General features: G+C 38.1%; 1 protein-coding gene across 2 annotated transcripts in view; it reads right to left on the bottom strand.

The window, feature by feature from the left end:
- Positions 1-1,129: 1,129 nt before the first annotated feature.
- Positions 1,130-19,649, bottom strand: part of MMD (monocyte to macrophage differentiation associated) — a 30,177-nt gene continuing 11,657 nt past the window's right edge. The window contains exons 4-7 of one of the 2 annotated variants that reach the window (XM_036757339.1): positions 12,557-12,631; positions 11,320-11,421; positions 9,096-9,165; positions 1,130-3,230 (exon numbers count right to left, since the gene is read on the bottom strand). In XM_036757339.1, coding sequence (XP_036613234.1) covers positions 3,030-3,230; positions 9,096-9,165; positions 11,320-11,421; positions 12,557-12,631 — 448 coding nt within the window. In that variant the 3' untranslated portion in view covers positions 1,130-3,029. The remainder of the gene's footprint in view (positions 3,231-9,095; positions 9,166-11,319; positions 11,422-12,556; positions 12,632-19,649) is intronic. The other variant, XM_036757338.1, reaches the window with a different exon arrangement.

The following is a 19,649-nucleotide window of genomic DNA, read 5'->3' as shown; positions in this document are numbered from 1 at the left end:
GTTGATGGCATTATTTAATTTAACCACTATGTGTCTTGGAGCTTGCAGCATAGGGTTTCTCCCTCACTGCCCTCTCCCACAGAGGTGATTTATGTATTCTTTTGTTTGGCACTTTTCTGTATTCAGAAGCTCTGGATAGTTTTCTTCTATTATTTCTTGCACCATGGTTTCCAGGCCAGTTCTTTAAGCAATGTGCCACACAACCTTAATGGAGAAACACCAATAATACCAGAGTAACTCCATTTATGTTGAAATTCCAATCTCGCTAAATTACACAAATTCCTAGTACACTTTCTGGAAACATTCTTTGTTCTATGAGAAAGTAGATAAGAGAATCATTTAAGTGGCAAATGAATACTTGGCAGAGTGATATAACAAGTGTTATTAGAGCCAAAGAGGCTCTGCAGATAAGACATGAAAAATTTCAAAATTTCATAATGAGTCAGAGGCTTTGCTATATGAATTCAGTCCTAAGGCCAAGGTTTGGTAAGTGAAAAGCGAATGTTTCACTCTGCAACCTAAGTGCCATTGTGGCAGGTAGGAAGGAACACCTGAAGAAGTCAGGAAGGCCAAGCTGGTTCTTATAATAAATTTTGGCAATTCTTTTTAAGGATATTTTATGAAACAAACTTAAATTTATATTGCAGAATCAGGTCTAGTAAACTTCTCTTTCCCCTGGTGTGATTATGGACTTCCCAGGTGATCTGAACCCAGGCAAAGCATTAATCTCATGGAAGCTAGAAAGAGATAAAGGTCCTGGCAGGTCAGCAAGAGCCCACTTAAGACAGTGGCATCAGTGTTATATTCTTATGGTCCAAGATAATTTTAAAAAAATCTTTCTTTCAAAAAATGGAATAAAAGTTGGACAGTTAGCCTGAATTTCTGGGCTGTCATTGAACATATACACATCTGATAGCATTTCAGTTAAAAAGTTCCTTTCTCTGCTTAGTAAGCAAGCCTACTAGAACATGGATCTCCTGGTATATCAAATATCCTACATGAAAAGCTTCCTTTGACTAAGGGGCAGCCAATCATTATAATTTCCCTTAAGTAGTCACAGGATGAAAATGCCTGTGGGTGAGTATGCTTTGGAGATGTCATTTCAATTATTCAAAAGGATACTGGAAAGTTCCAAACTGTAGAGTGTTTATTTTTCCTCCCATGCTGACTATTGAAACAGAACAGGCTAGAATGCGAATTATAAATTCTGGACGAGCTCAGACTTAAAAAAAAGGCAAAGCCTTCGTTTTGGTAGTGAGCTAATTTAGAAACAATGGAATAAGTCCAAATTACAGTTTTATTCAAGGCTACAGCAGGATTTTACAGAAGTTTTAGTGGTTTTGACAGTGCTACTTTTGAACAGAGTAAAGGAACCCACAAAAAACAGTGATATATTAAAACAAACGTACACAGGAAGATATCAGGCATCCAGATGTGTGAGAATCATGCATACAAAAGAGTGGTCTGTGGTTGCTGTAACTGGGGCCTGCTTTAGAACATGAAGTTTTTGTATTTACCACTTAATACTATAGAGGTCTTCTGCTCATTCATTCCCACATGATTTACACAAACGTGCAGAGTTCTTAACATTAAAACAACAACAACGAGGTTTACCCCCTTTGAAGCCCACACCAAGAAAAAAGTTAAAATTTATCATATTAGTGAGTCTAAAGTAGGTTATCGATATTAGGTAATTCTCACTGATCAGGCCCATTAGTGGAAAACAGGCAATACCTGGAATCAAAGCTGAAGGCAAGAGGTTGTTTCATTATTAAAAATATCAACACAAAAGAACAAGTGAATGAAGTGACAGCGTCAATCTTAATATAAGACATTGATAGAAGTTTAAGACAAGATACAATGACATGCTAAACGCACTACCACCACAACACTGGGCCAAGACTGACACTGTGCATCCTACGCTTATGATTTTCAATCCCGTAATGTTCAAAATTTTTATAGGAAGAAAAGGAAAAGTGTGTTGAAAGATAGGAGTATAAATGAATCAATGAATCTAATCACACAATTTAAAGCAAATTTCACCTATGAAGATAGTCAATACTGAAGCTACATGACATCATCTTAACCATTGGACACCAAATAGGCAATGAGCATTCAATTTAATTCATCATAATCTTCAAGGATTTTCAACCAATGGTTAATCCAACCCGTGAATACTTGATACAAAAGCATCCCCATATCCATCGTCATCCAAAGGATTCCCAAAGTAATGGTGGCACAGGCAGAGGGAGAGTCAGGTCTCCGTAAAAGCTAATGAGGTCAAAAGAATTTTTCCATTACTTAGTAGACTACATTACATCGAGTTTCTGAAGCAGCATTGAATTTATAGATATAGGTTGGCAGGCAAGTTTTGAATCTGTGGTTTTAAAAAATTGGCAATTACTCGACATAATAAAACTGCTGGAAGAGGTATAATGTTTATCAGGATGTGGAATGTTGACTGCTGGTTGCGGAGATTTGCAACCCGGATGAATGAATAACTGCATAGATGTCTTCTCAATGAAATTCTTTAAAAAATTTACAAAAACCTAAGGTTTCCATTTAAAAATAAGCACATTATGCCACAATGAAACATGGCAAAAAAGGGAGTCTGAGTCCTGTCCATGATTCTTCACAAAGCTAATGGATAAAGTGGTAGAAATTATTTTTAAAAAGAAAAAAATTGTTATTGCACTTAAGCACTGACTTCTTCCATTTTGAGTTACTAATTTAGAAAATCCATGCAGTAAAATTGGTAAGATTAAAATACAAAATTCTCATTTGTAAATATTCATCGGCCAGAGTATTTCGTGAGGGTGGAATGGAATAGACAGTTAATACAGTATCTTATTTGCTGAGGGGAGGAACCCACCCAACACAGATCATAATTTCAGTTCACAGTAATTGTATTTTTTTAAAAAAATCTAGCAAAATCAGTGCAGTTTTTTTCTGTGCAGTTGTCTACTCTCTTCTACTCCCAAATTCCACAACTGAAGTAATACTGGCTTGGAGACTTAGCACAGGTTGGATCATAAGTGTCGGATAAAGTCTGTAGGACTTCGGTAAAGGTATTTCCAAATGGCATAATAATGTACTGCCGCTGCTGTGGCCACAAAAAGGTGCCAGATGGCATGGGCGAATGGAATGATGCCATCACTTTTGAAGAACACGACTCCCAAGCAATAAATTAAGCCTCCACAGGCAAGTTCTTGCAGCCCATCGGTGTTATTCTGTCAGAGGAAGAAGAAAAAATTCTGACATTAATTACTGTGATAGTAGAAACTACCTGGAATTATTTCAAAGTTACTGAATTTCTATATATTAAAAAACTTTGAGCTAAGAATTCTGGTTTCATTACTCACTAACCCAGGTCTACTCTGATTTCACTTTGTAACCTTGGTTCCAGTCTGATGAAGCCCTGCTCTGTTTTTGTACAGCATCTACCAAGTAGTGCTCTCACAATCCACTTCAAATGTTCCATGCTCCAGCCAAACTGGATTTATTCTCACTCTTACATGCCTTATGCCTTCCATACCCCCATGCTCTGCCCAGGATACCTTCCCCACCTCCACCTACTGAATTCCTACCAAGCCTTTTAAGTCTAGCTCAAATGCAACCCCTTCCTGGAAACCTTCCTTCTTCCACTGGTTGGTGATGATCATCGCCTTGTTGTACCTCTCAAACAACAACAAAAGCAAACCAACATCCCAAACCCTTTCCAAAAACCTACAAAAAGAAGTGTGCAGCTGTTTTTAACTCACAGCGAGGCTATGGTTCTAACAAGAGCACAGGGCGTATGTCCAAAAATATTTATAGCGGTTCTTTTAGTGGTGGTGAAGAATTTGAAATTGAGACAACGCCCATAGTTGGGAAATGGCTGAACAAGTTGTGGTATATGATTGTGATGGGATTCTGTTGTGCCGTGGGAGATGATGAACAGGCTGACATGGACTGATGGGGTGTGCGTGTGTGAGCAGAATCAGGAGAATTTTGTACATGGTGACAGTAGCATTGTGTGATGATAAAGTGTGAATGACTTGACTATCTTCAGCGGTGCAGTGATTCAGTACTGTTCTTAGGGACTTGCAATGAGGGATGCTATCCATCTCCAGGGTGGGGGACTGGTGGACCCTGAGTGCAGATCATGGCACGCTTTTTTTTTTTTTTTTGCTTTCTTTATTTTTCTTGCTTTCTCTCGGTCTGTGTTTTCTATCACAGGATGACTGGTATGGAAATGTTTTGCATGGCTGCACATGTGTAGCCTGTATCAAAATTCCTTGCCTTCTCAATGAAGGGGCAGAGGAGGGATAGAATTTTTAACTCAAAATTTTAAGAAAGCGAATGTTAAAAATTTTCTACATGTAATTGGGGAAAAACCAAAATACCAAATAAATATTTTTAAAAGGGCAAAAAAAGAGTAGAGGACAGTGTCTTACCTGAACTTAGTCTTTTTCTAGCATGCTACATAGTGCTTTTCCCCAGGAGACATTTAATAGATACTGCTGAATTGTATTTTGTTTTTCTGAGAAATTTATACCACCTGGAAAAACTTGTCTCAACAGACACTGGTGTCCTTTTTAAATAAAGCACCATCCTTCATGTTTACCAACACTCTTAAAAAACAGCTTCCTTTCCTTGCCCTATAAGCAGGCAGCATTAACAGACCTCCTGTAAATAACACCTTGGATTTTGTTCTGATCAAACATCCTGCCTATACTGCTTACTGGATTTCACATAGCCCTCCTTCTGGCTAATCCCGAAACCGGCATACAATAGGATGCCTCTCCCCCCCTTTTTTTTTCTGTTAATACAATCCATGTTCTATTAATCCATGATGATTACATCAGGGAGTAGGGTGGTCTACTTAGTCTTAATTTTGATTTAAGAGACATAACTGAATATACCATCTATAGATCCCTACTTCCCAAAGGATTCAAATACAACTTTAAAGCTACACTATAGAATAAAACCATACCAAATATTTCTATTAGTTTTTTTTTTGGACGAATCCAAAGGCACTGTAGGAAACTGCATCACACCTTAGGATTGGTGATACGAACACCAACTATTACATGGAAATGCAGTGGGGATTTCTGGTTGACAGTTGTAGATACACTGCACATGCAGTAGATTATACCAATTGTGATTGTAAAGGAAACTTTCTACCATCTTGCCACCTCTGTACATGTAGTTTGCCCTAGCTTGCTGCTTTAGGTGTCCTACTGGCTCCTTCAAGGCAGGCTTATATCAGGTTTGTTTGTTTCCCCTCTAACCTTCAACCTCAAATGACATGAACTTAGGATGGATTAAGTGCTCATACAAACTCAGGAGTTCAAAGGGAAATCTTTTAAAAACTCTAAGATACAGACCATACATTCTTCTAAAATCACCTCAGCAAAACACCCTGAGGGAGAGGCAGCATGTGCCAGGAGGGTCAGACCACCATCACCACTCAGACCCTGGTGGAGATAGCTCGGGACCCTGAACCAATGAGAGCTGGAAATAGCAATGCTTTCAGTTCAGTGCCCTCGGCCATCATCCTGGGCACTGGTCCCCATGGAGATATGGCCTGGTAACTTCCTACAGATGCTACAAGCCACAGCTACTGAAGACCCAGAAGGGAAAGTTCTTGCCACCAAAGCTCTTGGCATGTCAAGAGGGTTAATATATTGGACTGATCAGAGTAGACGTATCTTTCACAGTTGATCATCATTACAACATTGCTGTTATTGTTCACAGTGGTCTCCTGGTTCTTCTCACTTCACTTTGCATCAGTTCATACAGTCCTTGCCATGGTTTTCTGAAACCAACCCCCTTATTTCTTACAGCACATTAGTACACCATCACAATCATATGCCACAACTTGTTCAGCCATTTCCCAATTGATGTACTTCCCTAGATTTCTAATTCTTTGCCACCACAAAAAGAGCTGCTACAAATATTTTTGTATACTTAAGTCCTTTTTCTCTTTCTTTGATCTACTTAGGATACAGATCTAATAGTAGCATTGCTGGATCAAAGAATATGCATGGTTTTATATCTCATGGGGCAGAGTTCTAATTGTTCTCCAGAACAGTTAAACCAATTCACTATTCCACCAGGAGTTCATTAGTGTACCTATTTTTCCTTTATCTCCTCTAGCATTGGTCATTTCTGATAGGTGTGAGGTGGTACCTCAGAATTGTTTCAATTTGCATTTTTCTAATCAATAGTGACATAAACTCAGAAGGAGTCGCTAATATAAAACAGCATCCAAAAAAGCCTCAAAGAGAAATATTAATTGGACCCAAACCCAACAAGAATTCCTGAAAGAGTTAAAGAGTGGTTGGGGAAAAATTGGGAAAAAAGTGAGAGTGATAAAGAAAATAATGAAAAAGAAATTAACAGCTTGGTAAAAGAGACAAAAGAATGATGAAAATAACCCCTTCAACCAAATTGGCCAAATGGTAAAAGAGGCACAAAACTCCACTGATGAGAAGAGCTCTTTTAAAAAGCAGAATTGGCCAAATAGGAAAAGGGGTAAAAAATCTCACTAAAGAAAATAATTCTTTAGAAACTACAAATGGGCAGGTGGAAGCTAATGACTCCATGAGACATCAAGAAATGATAAAACAAAGTCAAAAGAAAGAAAAAATAGAAGAAAATATGAAATATCTTATCGGAAAAACAAGTGACCTGGAAAATAGAATGAAGAGAGATAATTTAATAAGTATCAAACTACCTAGACCTTATATTTCAAGAAATTATCCAGAAAAGCTGCTCTGATATCTTAGATACAGAGGGTAAAATAGAAATTGAAGGAATCCACCAATCACCTCCTGAAAGACCACCATTCCACAATGAAAACTCCCAGGAATATTACAGCCAGAAAGAAACTATTAAAATATTGTGGAGTCAAGGTAAGTCAGGATCACACAAGATTTAGAGGCTTCCACATTAAAGTTGTGGAGGGCTTGAAATATATTCCTGAAGTTATTTTACAGTGAGGGGGGAAATGGGTGGATGGTGGGCAATGCTTGAACTTACTCATCAGAACTCATTCAAAGATAATACACACATACACACACATGCTCAGTCGTGTATAGAAGTATAACTTCCCAACAGGGAAATAGAAGGGAAAGTAGATAAGAGAAAAGGTGTATGCATGGAGGGGTGGGGGAGGAAAATGATAAAAAAGAGGGCAAAGAAGAAAATGAGATGGATGGAAATATACAGTAATCATAACTGAATGTGAATGGGATGAGCTCTTATAAAATGACAGCAGAGAGCAAAGTGAGGTAGGAACTAGAATCCAACAATATGTTGTCTATAAGAGACACACTTGAAACAGAAAGACACGCACAGAATTAAAATAAAGGGCAAGAGTAGAATCTAATATACTTCAGTTGAAGTAAAAAAGGCAGGTGTAGCAATCATGATTTCAGACAAAGCAAAAGCAAAAATACACCCAATTAAAAGAGATTATCAGGGAAACTGTATTATGCTAAAAGGTACCATAGACAATAAAGTAACATCAAAATGTTTACATCAAGTTTCTCTGATAAAGGCCCATTTCTCAGATATATACTGAGTTAAATTTCTAAAAATAAGAGCCATTTCCCAACTGATAAATGGACAAAATGATACAAACAGGCAGTTTTCAGAAGAACAAATGAAAGGTATCATTGTCATTTTTGCTCAGTCGTTTGTCACATCGGACTCTTCATGACCCCATCTGGGGTTTTCTTGGCAAAGACACTGGAGTGGTTTGCCATTTCCTTATCCAGCTCATTTTACAGATGAATTGAGGCAGAAAAGGTTAAGTGACTTGCCCATAGCTAGTGTCTAAGGCCACATTTGCATTCAGGAAGATAAATTTTTCTGATTTATAAAAGGGGTGGACCCTCTTATCCACTGCTCCACTTAGCTACCTTAAAGCTATCTGCTGTCATATAAAAATGCTTAAATTCACTATTCATTAGAGAAATTCAAATTAAAACAATCCTACACCTATCAAAAATGACAAATGCTGGAGGGGGTAAGGGAAAAATAGGTTTACTAATGAACTGTGATGAAATAGTGAACTGGTTCAACTGCTGTGTAGAGCAATTTGGAACTATCCCAGCAATACCACTAATAGGTCTGTATCGCAAAGAGATCAAAGAAAAAGTAAAAGGACCTAAATGTAGAAAATATTTGTAGTAGATCTTTTTGTGGTGGCAAAGAATTGGAAATCTAGGGAATGCTCATCAACTGTGAAATGGCTGAGTAAGTTGTGGCATGTGATTGTGACAGTGTGCTATAAGAAATGATAAGGGAGGTGGTTTCAGAAAACCATGACAAGAACTGTATGAACGGATGCAAATGGAAGTGAGAAGGACCAGGAGACCATCGTGCACAATAACAGCAATGTTGTAATGATGATCAATACAATAATCCAAGACAAGTCCAAAGGACTCTTTATGAAAAAATGCTATCTGCCTCCAGAGAGAGAAATGATGAATTGAGTGCAAACGAAGTAAATTTTCTCACTTTATTTTTCTCACTTTTTTTGGAAATATGGCTACTATTGCAATACGTTTTGCGAGATTTCACATGTTTAATTGATATCACTGCTTGCCTTCTTAGTGTAAGGAGGAAGTGGGAGGGAGGGAGAGAATTTAGAACTAAAAATTTTAAAAGAACACTAAAAATAAATAATAAATTGAAATGTTTTAAAAAAATTAAATACATGTACTCAGTCTACCCACTTTTGAGGCTCCAGAAAATCTTCAAAAGAAGGTAAACAGAGAACACCACCACAAAGAAACTGTTTCATTCTACGAAGCAATTTTTATCACTAGTTCTGAAAATCAGTGTTATATCAACTTGACACCTGCTCAGTAGAGACGGTGTTTTCCTCTATGCTTTTGGACAGCACCTGGGTATACTGCAAGCATGTCATGGTATCTTTTTTTTCCTTTAAAGTTTCTAATTAAATGGAAATGCTATGCTAGTTTACATCAAACCTTGTGGTCAGAATAAGGATCTCGGCAAAAGGCCATATGGATCCCCTAATGATTTTTTTTTGAAAGTTAAGATCATGAGGTCACCAAAAAAAAGATTACATTTCTTACCATTGATGTTACTACCAAGGCAGGAGAAAATCCCATTGTCAGATAGAAAAAGAGCTCAACCACTTTATACCTAGAGGAATAAAACAGAGTTATACCAAGAATGTGTATTTCTATCACACCAAACAAGATACTTCCATGCTTTTTTCCTCTTCTCCTTTGAAAAGATATGTAAAATTTTAGCTATTCAAACGAAATGCATTATCCTGGAAGGAGTCCATGAGACCCCACACTAAAGCAACTGCAGCTGAATAACAAAGGCAAAGAATTTTAAAAGGTGGCACACTCAAATCCTTACCTGGCAAACATCTTTTGGCAAATGTCAACTACTGTTAGCTGAAACCTATTCCCTGACCCTGTGTTTCATGTTTATCTTTCTGTTCCAACATGGAGCCTTTCGTTAAAGGACAAAGGATGTATGCTTGGAAGGACTGAGGAAAGGAATTCTAGTTTTAGGCTATAGGCTACAAGAGGCATAAGAGCAGCTCTATGGAGATGGGGAGCAAGGAACAGGAACTCCTTAGTCTGCAAAAAGTTCCAATGAAACAGAGGCTCATCATGAGGCTACAGAAGGTCTAATGTCTCTAAGAAAGACTATTTATGTTTACCAGATTTCCTTATACTTTTATGTGTAAGTAGGACTTGCCCAGAATCACAAAGACAGTAATCGGTGGAGCTAGGACTCAAATTTGGGCCTGTTACACAAGTCCAATGCCAGAATGGCTAAGAGTTGCCCAGTCACAGTATTCTTTCTATTCTATGACGTTACATCATTCTTGTAGTAACCAGATTATAGTAGGGGCTCTTAACCTAGGTTCTCTGAACTTGGTTAAAAAATATATATATGTATATATATATATATGTGTGTGTGTGTGTGTGTGTGTGTGTGTGTGTGTACATGTACATATATATATATATAAATGCCTATGTGTGTATATGTGTTCTGAGAAGGCTTCTTCAGACTTCCAATGGGGGTTCATAACAAACAAAAGATTAATAACCCCAGGGTTATATACTTTGACAAGGAGGAGTATGTAAATGGAAATTAATGTTAAAATTTCTGATGTCAGAAATGACAACTTTCATTTCAACTTTTGAAAAGGGAAATATGCTCAGTGATAAATGTGAATTATGTTTGGTTCTGAGAGATACAACAGTAACTCTAACAAAGGTAGTATTTTAATAGATTCTAACTAATGAGGAAGTTCCTAAGTATGCTAATAATATTTCAAATTATGGTGGAGGCAATATGGTTTAACAGAAGAGGCAGCAGAGTAGAAGACCAGAGTCTCAGACCATCCATATTACATGACCATAGATTAAGTCTTTTGAACTTTGGGAGGCTGTTTGTCAGTAGATGTAAAACAATCAGGTTGGACTAGATAGTCTCTAAGCGTTTTTTTTGGGGGGGGGGGTGGTTTGTTTTTTTTTTTGCTTGTGGAGCAATTTAAGTTTCATTAGAAGACGAACACCCTCAAAATCTTTATCATGTCCTGTAGATTCATGTGTCATAGTCAAAGTCCTGTCTTACAAATCAACCTTCTCTCTCCCTAGCACGAGATAACCTTCACTCCAGTCAGGCTCATCTCTTTACTGTACCAGCTCCCCCTGCCCATTCCCTATTACCATGTTCATACGTGGCTATGCTGTTTTCCTTTCTGAAATGTTCTTCCTTCTCTATGCCATCCATTGTCATTCTTTGTTTAATAAGTAATCCTTTTTTAAAGACAGTTTTTATTGTTGCCTTGTTTTTGTAGAAGTCATTTCTTGATATCCTCTACTTCCTCCACTAAGCCCTCCCTCCCTTATAACAAAGAAAAATAGTTATAACTGACATGCAACCATGTCTGACAGTGTGTTCAAAATTTCTAAGGCCCTTTCAAGTTCTAAGCACCTAACTTTCAGTTATATTTTCTTCCATTTCTTCATAAATTCAATATACTGATATATTCTACTTTGTATACAAACAAATATTTCCATCCCAGGGCATCATGTATCTTAATTTATTTGTATATGTATCACAGCTCCACACACCTACTGTTCTTGAGACAATAATTTTTCTATAAAACTTTTACACCAAATGGATCTAAGCATTCATTGAAAAAAAGTTTGTATCCTATTTATGTATTTCTACTATTTTGAAGTTGTAAAATAGGAATAGCAAAGTTGTGTACTTAAGGAATCAAAGTTGAATCGTAAAGTTAAACGCAAACAATCAATTTCTTACTTTTCATGGTAGAGAAATACATAAATGGTTCCTCCAGCTGCCATGAGCCAGATAAACCAACGCATATGAGATGCCAGGGGTCCAAGTTCACGGAGATTTAACCTAAAAATGTAGAAATGACAACAAGAGCAGAAGTGATAAATGAATGGGATTAGTGTGTTTTCCTCCCCCTAACCACGAGAACAGAAAATTAACTCTAGAAGATGTAACTGGAGAAGAAAAAAACTTGAATGAAAACAATGCATTCAACATGAATAGGTGATTTGGGGTTTCTCTGATCCTAAAAATGGATTAAAATTGGGCTAAACTGAAGATAGCCATTTGTAGGTACGTCTCTTCAGTTCTACATAAGTGGGATGCTGCTACGGCTTCTGTTTCTTGTCAGTTCTAACTGTGAGCAGATGAGCATATTGCATTTGAAACTCAGAGAGCCTTTGATAAAAGCCTGCATGTAGATCACAGAGATATAACTGCTATTTTTTTCAGTACAAGTATCAATTGTCTCATATGCTATAATGAGAGGGACTGCTCGGACAAGCCATTCGATAGAGTTTTTTCAATGAGTCTTCGTTAAAAGAGTGCTGAACTCAGGCTGATTCTCTAAGCCTCTGGCTTTTGGGCCCACACAATTTTGGATCATGTTATGAAATCAGCAGGGTTTGTTTTTATAGCACCATGTTAGTAGGCCTCTAAGAACCAAGTGTGTTGCTATAGCCAGACCCAGAGGCCAACTACTTCTAGCGATCTATAGCAGTTGCTGGCATAGTGAGATTTTTGAAAGAGATTAAAAACTTCCTTTGTGGTAAGAACTTTTTTTTTTTAATCTGGAAAGGCTTTTTTTTCAGAGCAACAAAGGCATTATTAGATCTGAACAAAAAAGGATATGAGGATCAAATAAGTAGAATACAATTTTTAAAGATATTTAGTATAGGGAAAAAGTATTTGGAATATCATAGTTGCACAGGATTAACTTGGCAAGTGAGGAAGATGGAAGTAAGAACCAAAAAAAAAGCCTCTATTCTTAATAGACAATGGCAAATGAGTATGCTCATTTGAGTATATTTAAGTAAGTGTACTCTAAGTGGCAAAGGTACATATAAGAACTATTTTTTTTAAACAAAAAGCAGCATTTACTAAAGCTATAATAAACACCCTGGCAAGAACAACAAAACCCAGCCAAAAAATAGATACAAGAAGAAACCAGAAAGTACTATCTTAAAAATAGAAAGTTTCTTACCATGGTGCATAGGAGGCTGCAATGAAGAAATAGATCACCATTCTATCGCACATATGAAAACAATGCTCCATTGTCCTAGCAGATAAGATAAAAATATTGAGGTATATCTTTTTTTCCTAGAAATGGTGCACAGTAAAGACTACTCCTATCATGCTGCAATTTCCACAACATTTTTGTACTATTTTCTCATGGTAGTCCCAAGTCTTTAAAAACAAAATAATAGACAATGCAAATCGAACTTCTCTTATGAATATTTTGTTCTTAAAAACAGAAAAGGCAATTAGACACTCTCAATGAGATGGGCAAATGAAAAAGTATCTGAGCACCTCCTCTCATCCCTCATCCAATTATCTAGCAAAATGAACTGCACCCCTTCTGAAGGGCTATTTTTTCAAAACCCATTTTATTTCCTCTAATTAAAAACAGCTTACTCTGGAAGCAGAAATATATCGCCCTCAGTGTCTAAACAACAATATGTTCATGAGATACTTGTTTAATTTCTAGAACCCATTTTATTCAAAATCTCTTTGACGTATAAATTTCTCTGTATGTACTACAAAAACATTCTTCAGAGGGTGGAGCCAAGATGGCAGCTGGAAAACAGGGACTCGCTTAAGCTCTGCCCCAAATCCCTCCAAACACCTGTAAAAAATGGCTCTGAACAAATTCTAGAGCTACAGAACCCATGAAATAACAGAGGGAAACAGGTCCCTAGCCCAAGACAGCCTGGATGGTCGCTGGGAAGGGTCTATCACACTGTGCTGGGAGTGGAGTGCAGTCCAGCGTGGGCCTGGCCAGGACACACCAGTTGGGCGGAGGAGGTGTCAGGGCCATAAATCACTGAGCTGTGGAAGTTACCAGACTTCTCAACCCACAAATGCCAAAGACAACGGAGCACATTAGTGGGAAAACTGCTGGATCTGGGTAAGAAGTACGCGGTCTGGCCCCAGCCCTGGGGGCAGCAGAGATGGCAACAGCAGGAAGCTCCTGCAGGTGCTTCCAGAGCTCCAGAGGTGGCTTCTTCTGGCCCCAGGCCCACTCGGTGGGAGGAATCAAGCGGCAGAACAGTGAGGGAGTGCAGGGATTGCTTTGCTGAGGCAGAGGCAGAGTTCTCTTGCTTTGCCCTGCTTGGATCTGGGTTGTGGTCCTGGTTGGCAGTTCTTGGGGGAGGAGGAGTACTGGTGTGGCAGAGCTTGCTGTTTAGAAGTAGCTCTGAAAACAGCAGTGCAAGGCCCCCAAAGCTTGGGACAAAGTACTCTCTACTCTACAAGCAGTCATACCCTGACAAAAAGCTCACGGGTCAAGTAGTTGGCTGGGAACATGACCAGGCAGCGAAAATGGACTCAGACTCAGACTACAGAATCTTTTTTTGGAGACAAAAAAGATCAAAACATACAGGCAGAAGAAGTCAACAAAGTCAAAGAGCCTACATCAAAAGGCTCCAAGAAAAATATGAATTGGTCACAGGCCATGGAAGAGCCCAAAAAGGATTTGGAAAAGCAGGTAACAGAAGTAGAGGCAAAATTGGGAAGAGAAATGAGATTGATGCAAGAAAGCCACGAAAAACAAGTTGCTAAAGGAGACCCAAAAATACTGAAGAAAATAAACCTTAAGAAATAGACTTAACCCAAATGGCAAAAGAGCTCCAAAAAGCCAATGAGGAGAAGAATGGCTTAAAAGGCAGAATTAGCCAAATGGAAAAGGAGCTCCAAAAGACCAGTGAAGAAAATACCACCTTAAAAATTAGATTTGAGCAAGTGGAAGCTAGTGACTTTATGAAAAATCAAGAAATTATAAAACAGAACCAAAAGAATGAAAAAATGGAAGACAATATGAAATATCTCATTGGAAAAACCACTGACCTGGAGAACAGATCCAAGAAAATAATTTAAAAATTATTGGACTGCCTTAAAGTCATGATCAAAAAAAGAGCCTAGACATCATCTTTCAAGAAATTATCAAGGAAAACTTCCCTGATATTCTAGAACCAGAGGGTAAAATAGAAATTGAAAGAATCCACCAATCACCTCTTGAAAAAGATCCCAAAAAGAAAACTCCTAGGAATATTGTAGCTTGCAAGCAGCCAGAAGGAAACAATTTGAATATTGTGGAAACACAATCAGGATAACACAAGATCTAGCAGCTTCTACATTAAGGGATCGAAGGGCTTGGAATATGATATTCCGGAGGTCAATGGAGCTAGGATTAAAACCAAGAATCACCTAGCCAGCAAAACTGAGTAGCATGCTCCAAGGCAGAATATGGATTTTCAATAAAATAGAGGACTTTCAAGCTTTCTCAGTGAAAAGACCAGAGCTGAATAGAAAATTTGACTTTCAAACACAGGAATCTAGAGAAGCATGAAAAGGTAAACAAGAAAAAAGGAATCACAAGGGACTTGCTAAAGTTGAACTGTTTTGTTTACATTCCTACATGGAAAGATGATGTGTATGATTCATGAGACCACAGTATTAGGGTAGCTGAAGGGAATATGCATATATATGTGTGTGTGTGTGTGTGTGTATGTATGTGTATCTATATCTATATATATATGGACAGAGGGCACAGGGTGAGTTGAATATGAAGGGATGCTATCTAAAAAAATAAAATCAAATTAAGGGATGAGAGAAGAATATATTGAGAGAGGGAGAAAGGGAGAGATAGAATAGGGTAAATTATCTCGCATAAAAGTGGCAAGAAAAAGCAGTTCTGTAGGAAGGGAAGAGGGGGCAGGTGAGGGGGAATGAATGAATCTTGCTCTCATTGGATTGGACCTGAGGAGGGAATACCATACACACTCAATTGGGTATCTTACCCCACAGGAAAGAATGAGGAAGAAGATAAAAAAGCAGGGATGATAGAAGGGAGGGCAGATAGGAGGAGGACGTAATCAAAAACAAACAGTTTCGAAAAGGGACAGGGTCAAGGGAGAAAATTCAATAAAGGGGGATAGGTTGGGAAGGAGCAAAATATAGTTAGTCTTTCACAACATGAGTATTGTGGAAGGGTTTTACATAATGACACGCATGTGGCCTATGTTGAATTGCTTGCCTTCTTAGGGAGGGTGGGTAGGGAGGGAAGAGGGGAGAGAATTTGGAACAGTTAAGGGTTTGTGGCAAACTGGCATTTGGTCTTGCCCTTCTACTGTACTATGCTCTATTCATCAAAACAACTCAGTGGGGGAGGGGGAGGGTCGTACATCTAGAGCTAGAAAGGACCACTAAGAGCAATGAATCTATTCATCTTGCAACCTTTGAGCTCACAGAAGGAATTTAAGGAAAGGATGGATGTGTAACACCCAACAATTTTTAATTCTCTACCAGGATCTCTCTCCTAGTCCATTGCCTGTACCCCACTGTAAAACAAACTTTATAAGCTTCATTAGATGATCCTTTCCCAACCTGTCCCCTCCTCTCTTCACCCTTCCTTGCTGAGATATACTACCCAGTAGCTGTACTGTACAGGATACTTTACAGTCAAGGTTTCCTGTGACAAGTATAACCTCTGTGACAAGAGGCTGTATATTGGTATTTGAATAAACTTTCAGGAAACAGCAAAATTCAGGCATTTTATTACATGGCTTATGGTGCCCTTTACTTTGCATTCTTGCCATTTCTCTAGCTCATGGCAAAGTGGCTCTGAATGTTGTGAAGCAAGCATCTATAAATCTTTATTGATTCAGAAATCAGAATGTCAAAGTAAGCCTGTTGAAGTAACCACAAGCATTTGCTTGTGCCAAGATAATAAATTATTATGCTCGTTGACTAGCCTCTAGGGCTTTGGAGCAGTATGACCCAAAAAGCCAAGGGAGTTTTTTTTTCTTTACATCTTGTTGATGGTTTTTGTCTTTCTACCTTAGTCATCTCAATGTCTCCCTAGTTCTGTTTCTAACAACCTCTCCTCTTGCCCCCCCAAAAACTATTAAGCAAAAGCACACAATACAGTGACTGTACCTGACAATGTATATAATATTCTATCTCAGGAGTGCCCTGTCTCTCTGGTGAGAAGAAGGAGGTAAACTATATTTCACTCTTTATTCTCCGGGACTTCCATTTTCTTTTAGGGCTCTTTTTATTTATGTTATTGTAGCCTGTTGTGTGTATTGTTCCCTTGGTTTTCTGCTTATTTTGTTCTGCATCAGTTCATATAAATCTTCCCTTGTTTCTCTGAATTTCGAATACTTGTCATTTCTTGCTGTACAATGATATTTCATAGTCATAATCTCATTCTTCTAGACATTTTTCTAGTTCTTTGCTTCCAGAAAAAATTGCTATGAATATTTTAGTATATAGGGTACTTTTTTTCTCTTTGACTTTTTGGGATATGTACTTAGTAGTAGAATTACTGTGTCAAAGAGTATAGACAATTTTATAACTTTTCTTGCATAATTCCAAGCTGATATACAGAACAGCTGGACGATTTCACGGCTCCACTAAAATGTATTAGTGTGCCTGTCCTCCTGCCCCTCCAATATTAGTTGTTTCTATTTTTAGCTATTTTTGCCTATTCTCATGGTGTGCAGTACAACCTCAATTGTAGTTTACTTTTTGTTTCTCTTCCTATTAGTGATTTAGAGCATGTTTTCATATAATTATTTATAGTTGGCAATTCTTCCTTGGAAAACGCTTTGTTCATATCCTTTGACCACATATCTACTGAGAAACAGCTTGCCAATGGAGTTTTATTTGTAGTTATTATGAGTACTTTGTTTCAATATAGGAAAAAAATGCCATAAATCAATCAACAAACATTTATGAGGTGTTTATTAAGTGCCAGGCACTCTACCATGCAGTAGGAAAAGTAGTGGACTAAGACAGATAGGAATGCTGGTCACAAAGAGCTCTACTGAAAGCGTAATCTTTGAGAAGAGGATGCAGGACTGTGGAAATGAAGAAAGCCCTGGCCTTGGAATCTGAGGCCTGGGGTTTAAATCTTGGCCTTACCACATGTAGCTTGTGACTGAGAGGCAAGTCACTTAACCTCCTCTGGCCTTAGTTTTCTCAAACGAGGGGATGAACCAGCTGATCTCTGTGGCGTCTGCTGTGAGATGATGAGTAGATGACAAACTAAAGGCCTTTCATTTTGGAATTTACGAATTGCCAAGCCCACTTTGCCTACTGTTAAAACACTTGAAGCCCATTTCCAAAAGGCAATTCAAGCATCGGTTGTGGGCCCTTACCTTGAAGATTTCAAATTCATAATTTTCTCCTTTAAAGCTTTGTATGTAGATTCGTGATGGGTGCTAGAATTTGTAACTAAAAATATCTAACCTGGGGGCAATTAAATTGCTTTCAATTGATGCATTTTGCAACAGTTGGTTGTTTTGGGCTACTCAGACAAGTTGTACAAATCAACAAATAATAAGAATAACTATTGACAGCATTTGAAAATTTGCAAAGCACCTGGAGCATGCTCAATAAATGGCTGTTGATTGATTAGCTTATTAGCTGATTAGATTATTAGCTTATTATTAGAGCCCAACAACTCTACAAAGTAGGAACCATGGGTATTATCCTCTCCATTATACAGATGAGGAAGATGAGGCTCAGAGAAGTTAAGTGACTCGCCTGGAGTCACATAGCTGGTGAGTATCCAAGGCTGGATTTGACTCAGGTCTTCCTGATTATGAGTCCAGCATCCTTTCTGCCAGGCCATACGATTTCCTATCTTGGCTTCTTGCTTAGGAGACTTCCTTTTCAATGGGGGTTTGGCTCTTTCAGGCTAAGATATCATTTAATAATTATTTTCTTTCTTGCCTATAAAATGGCATAAATTGATCTCATCTTTGACAGTAGATTTAGGGCCATGACATTGTATAAAATGTAGCCTTGTATAACGACAACTACATTCAAAGCAAGATTCAAGAAATTCAAATAATCCTTAATATCTTTGGAGATGGGCTAAATTTTTAAGTAAACACCCTGACCTTAAATATTGAAAGAATATTGAGAAAATGAGCTTGAAACAAGTAGTTCCTAAGATTTCTAGCACTATGTCCTGCATAGTCAATACAATTTTACTTGTGGTTACCGTGTGCACCAACTCCTGGCAGCTATTTCCTAAGGCCATGTTCATCAAACTATATTCTTTGGGTCGTTGTTAAAGGTTCTGTGAGAAAACTTGAGTGATAAGATTCATCCCACCCATGTGTTGCATACTTCAATTCAGTTACACAAACATCAAGCATCTAGTGTGCACTGAGCAAAGAGCTGTGTGAGATAGAGAAGACCTTGTCCCTCACTTTAAGTAGCCTATAGCAAAGTGGGAGTCGGGGGGCATGTGAAATATGTACAAATAACTATAGAGTACACAACGAATATGGAAAACTTCAAGCAAAGGGCTGTTTGAGATCTGGGAAGATAATTATTTCTAACTACTGGAAGCATAAAGGAAGAAAGACTTCATGGTGAAGGTGGTATTGGAGCCGGATTTTAGGAGTCAACAGGTATTTTGGCTCTTGAGTGTAGGGACCAACGAGAGCAAAGCCAGAGTTTGACTGGTGCCTAGAATACGTAAAAGGGAGTGATATAAATCTGAAGAGGAATAATGATGGTAGGTGGGGAGAGATCTTAAAGGCCAAGCAAAATAATCTGAAATTTACTTGGTGGGCGAAGAAAAACATCAACAGGCTTTGAGCAGAGAAGTTATGAGATCAGAATTACCAAGAAGGAAGTCAAGATAATGGTGTGGGTCAAAAATGTTGGATGTAAAATATGAGTAAGGACTGATCTTATGATTGTATTCAACTCCCAGTAAGGAAACTCCCCCTGCCAATGCAGATCAGTATGTTCTCTATAACTTATATTCTTAGAAAGTGGCCTAGAGCGCTGCTTCTTAAACTACAGGTTCTGGAAAATTTGGCAACAGTAAAAGATTTCTGAATGTGCAACAACCAAAAATTAATTAAAAATCAAATGAGTAATGAATCTGAGATGTTTCTGGCAGTGCTTGCCCATGTTGCATCAAGCAAAATTGCAGCCTTGGTTCTAAACACAAAGCATGTGTATTTTGCACTGTGCAAGCCCCCAGGCCATGTAGCACCAACAAACACTGCCCAAAAAAAAAACAAAAACAAAAACCAAAAGGGGTCAAA

The sequence above is a fragment of the Trichosurus vulpecula genome, chromosome 4 (genome assembly GCF_011100635.1).
Source record: "Trichosurus vulpecula isolate mTriVul1 chromosome 4, mTriVul1.pri, whole genome shotgun sequence".
Classification (NCBI taxonomy): Eukaryota; Metazoa; Chordata; class Mammalia; order Diprotodontia; family Phalangeridae; genus Trichosurus; species Trichosurus vulpecula.
The sequence above is the reverse complement of the archived record's forward strand: the minus strand, read 5'-3'. Positions and strand labels throughout refer to the sequence as shown.